This window comes from Colobus angolensis, unplaced genomic scaffold, assembly GCF_000951035.1.
Source record: "Colobus angolensis palliatus isolate OR3802 unplaced genomic scaffold, Cang.pa_1.0 Scaffold77, whole genome shotgun sequence".
NCBI classification, from domain to species: domain Eukaryota; kingdom Metazoa; phylum Chordata; class Mammalia; order Primates; family Cercopithecidae; genus Colobus; species Colobus angolensis.
In genome coordinates, this window is record NW_012121487.1 from 3,808,343 (window position 1) to 3,819,258 (window position 10,916).

At 51.8% G+C, this 10,916-nt stretch overlaps 1 protein-coding gene across 2 annotated transcripts; it reads left to right on the plus strand.

Moving 5' to 3' along the window:
- The first annotated feature begins 4,080 nt into the window (after positions 1-4,080).
- Positions 4,081-10,435, plus strand: HAPLN2 (hyaluronan and proteoglycan link protein 2). Of its 2 annotated transcripts, none has more exons than XM_011928439.1 (7): positions 4,081-4,325; positions 4,759-4,949; positions 8,163-8,270; positions 8,502-8,855; positions 9,047-9,163; positions 9,297-9,479; positions 9,811-10,435. In XM_011928439.1, the coding sequence occupies exons 3-7, from the start codon at positions 8,186-8,188 to the stop codon at positions 10,092-10,094; spliced, it is 1,023 nt and encodes a 340-aa protein (XP_011783829.1). In that variant the 5' UTR covers positions 4,081-4,325; positions 4,759-4,949; positions 8,163-8,185; the 3' UTR covers positions 10,095-10,435. The 2 variants fall into 2 exon arrangements, with proteins under 2 accessions (XP_011783829.1, XP_011783828.1); XM_011928438.1 differs by having other exon boundaries at positions 4,086-4,325; positions 4,808-4,949.
- Positions 10,436-10,916: the final 481 nt, after the last annotated feature.

Consider the following 10,916-nt stretch of genomic DNA (forward strand, 5'->3'; position numbering starts at 1 on the left):
AAAAAAATTATTAAAAAAATGTTGGAAAGAGAAAGACTAGAGAGAGTCACTCCTTTTGAAGTCCTCCCTAAAGTGTCGTCTTGCCAACCCTTCCAGTCATTCACACAACAATCCTAGTCATAAACTGGGACCATGCTTGCCATCACCAGGGGTCAGGAAAACTGGCCAGCTGAACCTGCTTGGATGGTGGAAGCTGAACGTGGGTGTTAGAGAAGATGTCGGGACTCCATGCTTGTCTGGAATCACTCCACCACATTCTGGTCAGTAGGTATAGGACTGACAAAGCCCTTCCTCAGAGATGCTGGGTCAGTGAGGAGACCCCAGCTTGCCTCAGCCATCTCACCCTACTCCCGTTTTAGCATCTGGGGGGAAACTGAGAATGAAAGTGACCTTGAGTAAACTAAACACAGTTTGGCTATTTATTATATGTATTCCTGTCTGTTCCTTTCTCATTCGATCCTCACTGGGTTGTTTTTGCATCTATCAAATAGTTCTAGGCTTTCCTCCCCATCAAACTCAGCCTTTTATGGATTTGCATACCAGAGACTTCCAAGCCACAGTTCAGAAGTGATTTGTGGAGAAAGGAGCAGTAAATTTGTGGAGAACAGAGCCTGGGAATGGACGCAGTGACCAGGCTGTGGAGCCATTTATATCTACTCCTCCCTCTGCCGGAGGCTGTTTGTTTGAGTTGGCAGGAAGCCAATCAGATGCACTGGATCAGGGTGTCCTGTCCAAGGAGACAGGGGGCTATTTGTCTTCTCTCATGAGAGAGACAGTCGTGGGAGGAGGAGGGAAGCGCTTAAGAACAGGGATGGAGTAGATAGGGAAAAGATAGCCAGACAGATCTCTCAAGAGTATAGTCGGCCGGGTACAGTGGCTCACGCCTGTAATCCCACAACTTTGGGAGGCCAAGGCGGGAGGGTCACTTGAGTACAGGGGTTCGAGAGCAGCCTGGGCAAGACAGGGAGACCCTGTCTTTACAAATAATTTTTAAAAGTTAGCTGGGTGTAGTGGTGCACATCTGTGCACCCAGCTACCTGAGAGGCTGAGATGGGAGGGACTGTTTGAAACTGGGAGGTTGAGGCTGCAGTGCACCATGATTGTATCACTGCACTCCAGCCTGGGTGACAGAGCGAGACCCTGTCTCAAAAAAAAAAAAAAAAAAAAATAGCTGAGCATGGTGGAGCATGCCTGTAATCCTAGCTACTTGGGAGGCTGAGATAGGAGAATCACTTGAACCCAGGAGGCAGAGGTTGCAGTGAGCCAAGATCATGCCACTGCACTCCAGCCTGGGTGACAGAGTGAGATTTCATTTCAAAAAAAAAAGAAAAAGAAAAAGAAAAAGAAAAAAGAAAAAATGCTCTAGTGTGATATCAAAAAAACAAAACAAGAAACCAAAAAATCCTCATTTTACCTTTTCCAAGTTTCAAGAAATGATTCTTTCACAACAAAGAAGAACTCATCTAGCTTTAGAGATAGGCTACCTGGGTTACTTAGTAAGTATAGGAACTTGAACAAGTTGCTAACTTACTAACCCTTTCTGGACATCAGTTTCCTGGTCTATAAAATGGGAATAATAATACTGTGATAGAGTTTATTTCTCCCATGTGAAAGAGCATACAGCAATAAGATGGAGTTCACTTTTTTTTTTTTGAGATGGTGTCTCACTCTGTCACCAGGCTGGAGTGCAGTGGCACAATCCCAGCTCACTGCAACTTTCATCTCCCTGGTTCAAGCGATTCTCCTGCCTCAGCCTCCCGAGTAGCTGGGACCACAGGCATGCACCACCACACCTGGCTAATTTTTGTAATTTTAGTAGAGACGGCTTTCACCATGTTGGCCAGGCTGGTCTCGAGCTCCACACCTCGTGATTCACCCTCCTCGGCCTCCCAAAGTGCTGGGATTACAGGTGTGAACACGGCACCTGGCCAGAGTTCACTTTTTAAAATTATTCCAATCCTATTCTGAGAATGGTCGATTAATACTTGTAGATCTTACTTCTGGGTTTGTTTGACCAATATGAGACTGGGAGTGAGAATCTGTGCAAACTGAAACCAGACCCCACCTAGACTGACCTGAATGAGAAGACAAGCTAGGGATTTGAGACACCAAGCTTTGAGGCCTGGGAGAATAAGATGGGCTAAGAAAATAAACAGTCAGAATCTTGAGATATTTATTTGGAGGGATAGTTGAGCAAAAATACAGTTTAAATGGTCCACTTGAATATCAGCAGTGAACTGACCGTTATAAACAGAATGACAAGTGACACGATTATTAATAAGTAAAATCTAATTTTACATCTTGGTAACTTTGCAAACAGCTTCTTGACATTTGCCTTTTACTGTTCCTTGTGCTTTCCATTATTTCACTTTACCCTCATCTACTTCTGAGATGGGCAGAAGAGGTGCTATTCTGTTTGACTGAGAACTTCATACAGTCAGGAGCTTCATAAAGTCATTTGCTTCTGTGTCTCTGCAGACTGAGGCCCTTCAGAAAATAATTTAAATAGAATTGAGTTTCCATTGTGCAGATGAAGTAACAGGCCCAGCGGCGAAGCCTGGGCGTGTGTCACCGAAGGTGACACTGTGGCAGAACTGTAATTAGAACCCAAGCCTCCTGTCCTCTACTAGAAGGTCTCCTATGCCCAGTAGCTATAAAGGTTAGTACTGCAGAGTTCTACCTTGCACGCTCTGGGGAGTATGCCTTGCATACTCCAGGCCTCTATATGTGGTCAGGAGTGGAGTCTAGGTGAGTGTCCAAATAAAGCATCAGGCTGAGTTTGATGTTGCTGCCTTTTGGCCCTGGAGAAATACTGGAGAGCCAGGCATGGGGGTGCCCGCCTGTAGTCCCAGCTAATCAGGAGGGTGAGGCAGGAGAATCACTTGAACCCAGAAGTTTGAGGCTGCAGTGAGCAATGATCGCACCACTGTACTGCAGTTCTGGGCCACAGAGACAAATCCCATCTCTCTCTCTCTTTCTTTTTTTTTTTTCAGACAGAGTCTTGCTTTATCGCTCAGGCTGGAGTACAGTGGTGCAATCTCGGCTCACTGCGACCTCCACCTCCTGGGTTCAAGTAATTCTCCTGCCTCAGCCTCCCAAGTAGCTGGGCAGGTGCGCACCACCATGCCCAGCTAACTTTTTATATTTTTAGTAGAGACAGGATTTCACCATGCTGGCCAGGCTGGTCTTGAACTCATAACCTCGTGATCCACCCGCCATGGCCTCCTAAAGTGCTGGGATTACAGGCGTGAGCCACTGCGCCCGGTCAGATCCCATCTCTTAAAAAAATTTTTAGGCCGGGCGCGGTGGCTCAAGCCTGTAATCCCAGCACTTTGGGAGGCCGAGACGGGCGGATCACGAGGTCAGGAGATCTAAACCATCCTGGTTAACACGGTGAAATCCCATCTCTACTAAAAATACAAAAAATTAGCCGGGCGTGGTGGCGGGCACCTGTAGTCTCAGCTACTTGGGAGGCTGAGGCAGGAGAATGGCGTGAACCCAGGAGGCGGAGCTTGCAGTGAGCCGAGATCACGCCACTGCACTCCAGCCTGGGCGACAGTGACAGACTCTGTGTCAAAAAAAAAAAAAAAAAAAAGGACTTTAGAGAAAGTGAATTTCCATCCAGGAAGACTAAGGATCCCCTTCTGAGTATTTTAAAAATGTTATCTATTTGCGCTGAGGGAAGAGGTAGAATACTAGGGAACAAATAAGATAACCTCTCTTTTGGAGAGATTTCCAAAGTCCTTTATCCTCAGAAATTCTCATGTTCCTCCCCAGGGAACATGAAAAATCCTCCTTACTGTCTAATTTCCATCTCTCCTATTGCAATGCTAGCCACTCCCTCTGCCCTCATGGAGCCCAGCCTTTCCCCTGGCCTTAGAGAAAATCTCTTTAGAGCCCTGTAGTTTGGAATGTTGAGAGAGATTCAATTTCAACCTTTTCACCATCCGTTCTCTGCCCCTCACCCTATTCTCTTCTTCTTGGGGATGTCAATTCCTGTTCTGAGCCCGCCCCCAACCCAGGCCCTTTTCCGGTGGTATGTGCCAGCCGGTCCTGCATCCCACATCCCCAGCTGTTGACATTTCATTGCCATTACCCACAGAATAAAGAAAGGGGCCCTGTTATTCAACAATAGGGGAAAAGACAGAGACAATGGGAAATTGTGCTTCCGATGGGGTGGGGACTGAGAAGGAAAGGACAGACAGACAGACAGGGGGGTTGTACAGAAGAGGTCCGGTTTCCTGAAGCAGCTGAAAGTCCTGGGTGGTTCCCACCTGAGAGTCCGTTTGCAAAGGCAATGCGCAGTCAGGCACCAGAGGGCAGAGGTGAGTACTCTGTTGTGGGGAGAGGGGAGATGGGGATGCTGCTTACATGAGGTGCATATGGAAAGGGAGGCAGCTCGAGCTTGGCAGTTATAGATCTTTGAGCCACATTTAGAGTTTATCCCCATCCTCATCAGTCCAACACCTTCATATCTACCGATCAATCTACACCTCTCTGGTCCAAAGGCATCAAGAAACAATGAAGCACCTCACTTTCTGCACTCTTCCAGGTCATCATTCCTGGGGTGCTCCCTTTATTCCACTGCCCTTCATGGGTTCCCAGCCCTCATCCCAAGCCCAGCATCTTCCCCTAGTCCCAGAATAGTGATTTCCACAGATACAGTCACAGGGCTGGACACAGGTCTCTTAATAAGGTTGAGTGGACTCATGGGGGAGGGGGTCGTTCTTGGCATCTTGGCTTCTTCTTCCAGCACAGGACAGAAGCTTTTCCTCAAAGGTGCAAAAGGAGCAACTGTGTTGAACAGGTGCTCAAGTCCCAGGGTTTTAAGGTGCTTGGAACTCCCAGGAGCCTGGCAAAACCTTCATCCAGAACCTCTTCCTCAAGCAAGACAAAAAGCTGCTAAGCTCTGCTCCCTCCGTCTCTGTGAAGAGACCAGCTTCTAACTGGTAGGCAATGGAGCTGTTGACTACTCGTATTTTCTGTAAGGGGTATGAACAGCATGTGTGTGCACTTGTTTTGAAATACAGAAATATAGATGAGTGATTAAGTGCTTGAGCCTCACTGTCAGATCTGGATTCAAATCCCAGCAAACCCATCCTCTTACCAGCTGTGTGACCTCATTTCCGAAAATGTGTGCACTTTGGTTTCAGCATGTGTACAATAGGATTTATAATTGTTTCTGCCTCAGGATTGCTGGGAGGAGTAAATATAAAAATATGCATGTAAAGTGCTTAGAGAAGTGTCAGGCACATTCAATTTTAAAGGTATTCATTTGAGCTATCATTGTTGGTCTCAGCCAATTTCAGTCCTCACAATCACTCTTACTTACCAAGTTCTCCTATAAAGAAGTGTTCTCTTGCTCATGTTCGCATCCCAGATACTTTCACTTTTAACCACTGAGAAGTTTTCTGTGCCTAACCTCCGTTTCTCCTATGGCAAGCTGGTCTTTGGTCCTCATTTACAGGAAGATGGAGCCCCATTCTTTAGATTTCTGGTGACTTCTCAGGGTGCTTCCTCCGTTTCCCCATTCCCCATCCCGTCTTCTCATGAATCCTTAATGAAAGTTCATTCATTAAGCCACACACTTATTTAACACCACTATGTACCAGAAACTATGCTGGGAACTGGAGATAACAGCTAACACATACACAGCACTTACTACATTCCAGACACTATTTCAAGCACTTTCCATATATCAATTCATTTGCTCCTCACAACTACTCAGTGAGGTAGGTGTGCTATTATTCCCCACATTTCACTGGTGAGGACACTGAGGCAGAGAGAGGTTAAGTAACTTGTGCATGATAATTAACTTATGCATAGTCATGCAATTAGGAAATAGAGGAGCCAGATTTGGAAAATGAATACAGTGAAGTCGAGAAGTCTTCATTTTTTTTGAGACAAGGTCTTGCTCTAACCCCTAGGCTGGAGTGCAGTGGCACGATCTCGGCTCGCTGCAACCTCCACCTCCTGGGTTCAAGCAATTCTGCCTCAGCCTCCCTAGTAGCTGGAATTACAGGTGCATGCCACCATGCCCAGCTAAATTTTATATTTTTAGTAGAGACAGGATTTCACCATGTTGGCCATGCTTGTCTTGAACTCCTAACCTCAAGTAATTCACCCTCCTCGGCCTCCCAAAGTGTTAGGATTACAGGCGTGAGCCACTGTGCCTGGCCTAGTCCAATTTTTTTTTTTTTTTTTAAGGTCAAGGGGATAAGAATGATACAACAGGTGCCGGAGGTGGTGGCTCATGCCTGTAATCCCAGCATTTTGGGAGGCCAAGGAAGGTGGATTACCTGAGGTCAGGAGTTCTCAAGACCAGCCAGGCCAACATGGTGAAACCCTGTTTCTACTACAAATACAAAAATTAGCCCAGAGTGGTGGCGGGTGCCTGTAGTCCCAGCCTACTTGGGAGGCTGGGGCAGGAGAATTGCTTGAACCCAGGAGGCGGAGGTTGCAGTGAGCTGAGATGGTGCCATTGCACTCCAGCCTGGGCAACAAGAGTGAAACTCCGTCTCAGGAAAAAAAAAAAAAAAAAAGAATGATACAAAAAAGGAGGAGCTGGGTGCAGTGGTTCAAACCTGTAGTTCCAGCTACTCAGGAGGCTGAGGTGAAAGCATTGCTTGAGCGCAGGAGTTGGAGGCCAGCCTGGGCAACATAGTAAGACCCTGTATCTTATTTAAAAAAATTTTTAAAGGGGAGAAATCAACTACTGTACTGAAATAGATAATTGCATTTAAAGTAGTTTTTAAAAATAACTTTATAATTTTATATTTTTTAACTTCATAATTTCTGGAAAACCTCCTTGATATAGTCTATATACGGATACATATTATGTTCAAATTCACACTGTTAAGTTTAGGTGCTAATAAAAGTGCTTGTAAGACAAAAACAGTCCTGGCTGGGTGTGGTGGCTCACGCTTGTAATCTCAGCATTCTGGGAGGCCAAGGCAGAAGGATTACTTGAACCCAGGAGTTCAAGACCAGCCTGGGCAACATTTTGAATCTCCATCTCTACAAAAAATAGAAAAGAAAAAAAAAATTAGTGGGGCATCGTGGTGTGCACCTGCAGTCCCAGCTACTCAGGAGGCTGAAATGGGAGAATGGCTTGAGCCTGGGAGGGCGAGGCTGCAGTAAGCCATGATCATACCACTGCACTCCAGTCTGGGCAAGAGAGTGAAACCCTATCTCAAAAAAAAAGGTCCCCAGTCCAGCAGATCACAGTGCACTACAGTGTGGAAAACTGGGGGTGAGTAAAGGTTTCCCAAAGGAGGTGAGGCCTGTGCAACCAATGCAGGCACAAAGGAAAGGAAATGAGTGCAAACTTGGACTGTGTGGGAAACTGCCAGAAGTCCAGCATGTCTGGGGCACAGTGCAGGGGCCAAAGTGGTAAGAGGTGAGGTGGGGGCCATGCTGGAGATGCAGGGAGCAACTGGATTATAGACAGCCTTGGAAGCTGTGGTTATGAGATTGGATTTTATCCTCAGGGCAACTGGGAGTCACTTTCAAGCAAGAGAGTGACAAGGCCAGGCACAGTGGCTCACGCCTGCTGTAATCCCAGCACCAGCCTTGTCAACACAGCATGACCTTGTCTCTATTAAAAACTTAAAAGAAAAAATTAGCTGGGGTGGTGGCACATGTCTGTAGTCCCAACTACTCAGGAGGCTGAAGTGGGAGGATCACCTGGGGCTAGAAGATAGGGGCTGCAGTGAACCATGATCATGCCACTGCACTCCAGCCTGGAATATGGAGCAAGACTCTGTCTCAAGAAAAAAAAAAAAAAGCGGGAGAATGATAAGATTATTTTGACTTTGGCTTCAAGATGGAGAATGGGTGCTGGGAGAGGATAGAGATGAGCTGGCAGTCCAGATGGCAAGCTTGGGAAGTAGCACTTGTGATGAAGGGGACAGGTAGAGGAGATGCTAAATTAGTACCTGCAGGCTGAGAGGATGTGACAGAGGAAGAGAGGGAGAGGAAGGGGATTGCTACTGCCTTCCTCCCCTCATCACCTTCCTTTTGTCACCTACCCCTTCTCTCTGCCCCGGTGGCTTCCAACTGGACAGTCCCTTCTAGGAATCTCTGATGGAAGTTCACTGACAACCCTGCTTTTCCCCACCCTTTTGCCCCAGTCATAACTGCCCACTCTTTGTGCCCTGCAGACAGTGCTGGGCTGCCCCCCATCATGCCAGGTGGGCTCACCCTCCCCACACTCTGCTGCTTTCTTCTTTGGGCCTTCACCATCTTCCACAAAGGCCAAGGAGACCCAGGTAAGACCCCAGCCCAGGCCAGAATCTGGGGAAAGCTTGGGGAGGCTGCAAGGGTGGGGAAAGGGGAAAGGGCAGTTGTTGCAGGTACTCAGGGAGTGAAAGTCATTGCTGAGAAAGCAATGGAGGAGAGGGTTGGGGGGCTCTGGAGAAAGCATTTGGGGAGCAGGGTCTGATGGGCACTTGGAGCAATGAGGATCGGGGGTTCCTGCCACTGTGGCCCCCTCTGCTCAGCATCCCACCCGGGCCCCCACTACCTCCTGCCCCCCATCCACGAGGTCATTCACTCTCATCGTGGGGCCACGACCACGCTGCCCTGCGTCTTGGGCACCACGCCTCCTAGCTATAAGGTGCGCTGGAGCAAGGTGGAGCCTGGGGAGCTCCGGGAAACTCTGATCCTCGTCACCAACGGACTGCACGCCCGGGGGTATGGGCCACTGGGAGGGCGCGCCAGGATGCGGAGGGGGCATCGGCTAGACGCCTCCCTGGTCATCGCTGGCGTGCGCCTGGAGGACGAAGGCCGGTACCGCTGCGAGCTCATCAATGGCATCGAGGACGAGAGCGTGGCGCTGACCTTGAGTCTGGAGGGTGAGGCCCTTCCACTCCCGCCCTATTCCTCTGTAGCAGGCGGGACCGCCTCGCCTGGGTCTCCCAGGGCTCCTTTCCAGTATCTCCCCCTCACTCCCGGGGACCCCAGCTCCCTCTCCCAGGCCGCGCCGCCCTTCCTCCCCCTCCGCTCCCATCTACTGGCCCTCCCCAGGCTCTCCGCCACCCCCTAGGTGTGGTGTTTCCGTACCAACCCAGCCGGGGCCGGTACCAGTTCAATTACTACGAAGCGAAGCAAGCGTGCGAGGAGCAGGATGGACGCCTGGCCACCTACTCCCAGCTCTACCAGGGTGAGCGGCCGAACCCAGCACCTCCCAGGCCCCGCGGTGCTGTCTCAGGGGCCCGAGAGAGGGCGCCAGGCGAGCTCAGTCTGGCTCCTGCCTGTGACGCCTCTCATCCCCGACCCCCGCTCTCTCCCGCCAGCTTGGACCGAGGGTCTGGACTGGTGTAACGCGGGCTGGCTGCTGGAGGGCTCCGTGCGCTATCCTGTGCTCACTGCGCGCGCCCCGTGCGGCGGTCGAGGCCGGCCCGGGATCCGCAGCTACGGGCCCCGCGACCGGATGCGCGACCGCTACGACGCCTTCTGCTTCACCTCCGCGCTGGCAGGTGAAACGCGGGGCGAAGGCAGGGTCTTGGCGCGGGGTCTGAAAAATGTGGGGGGCGAGGAGTGGACCTCAGTTTGAGATCAGGGCAGGGTCTCCGGGTCCCTCCAAGGCACTGCCCCTCCATCAGCTCGCTCGCCCGTCCGCCTGGGCTCCAGCCCACCTCTCCAAACCCTCCCTGCACTTCTGCCTCGATCCCCCCACTTCTAGTACCCAAGCTCGATCCAGCACCTCTGCGGCCCCGCCCCCCAACTCCGCCTTCTGGGAGTCAGCCGCCCCGCTCCGCCCCGCCCCGCCTACCCTACTTTCGGTCGGTGACCCGCTGTGGTCCCCAGGTCAAGTGTTCTTCGTGCCCGGGCGGCTGACGCTGTCTGAAGCCCACGCGGCGTGCCGCCGACGAGGCGCCGTCGTGGCCAAGGTTGGGCACCTGTACGCCGCCTGGAAGTTCTCGGGGCTAGACCAGTGCGACGGCGGCTGGCTGGCTGACGGCAGTGTGCGCTTCCCAATCATCACGCCGCGGCCGCGCTGCGGGGGGCTCCCGGATCCTGGAGTACGCAGCTTCGGCTTCCCCAGGCCCCAGCAGGCAGCCTATGGGACCTACTGCTACGCCGAGAATTAGGCGCCCACCGTGTCCCCTCCAGCGCGCGCGACGAAGCTTGGGAGTCGTGGCGGGGTTCTCTCGCCACCCCTTTCCGGAGAACCTCCCCTCCCTCCAGACCGGGAGCGACCTCTCCAGACCTGTCTTCCCAGCCGGGGCCTGCGGGCCTCGGACCCTGGCTGGCCCGGTGGCGGGGAGGGGAAGCGGGGGCGCCCCCGGCGGCGAGATGCGGCGGTGACCCTCGGACCCGCTGCGGTTCACGAGCCCCAGGAGAGGACTCAGCCACCGCCGAGGGGAGGGAGAGGCGGCCGGGGGCATTAACTGACCTCTGAGTACAGCAATAAAATAACCTGGGGATCTTTTGTGTTGGGCGGGGCTGTAAGCGCTGCGAGGCGTGGAGAGGTGTGTGTGTGTGTGTGTGTGCGCGCGCGCGCGCGCGCATGTCGGGGCTGGTGACCCGTGATCCTGCGTGCCCACTGAGCACCTAAGACAGGGTAAGGGGCAGGGCTGTTGCCGTTACGGGATGGGTCAGCGGAAGAGCGGGAGTGCGGTGGGAGGGCACCAATAGGCCAAGGGAGAGGGAGAACTGGAGACCACGTGGGCGCCTGGCCCACGCAGGAGAACCTAGCATGTTGTTGCGCCAGGCGCCACGCGGGGGCGCCGCACACTCACCTAAGATTAGTTCAAATCTGCCAGGGGCGCCCCATGCCACCAGGCCTACCCTGTGTGCCCCAGATAACAAACATAAGACAACTTAGGGCCGGGCGCGGTGGCTCACGCCTGTAATCCCAGCACTTTGGGAGGCCGAGGCGGGCGGATCACGAGGTCAGGAGATCGAGACCA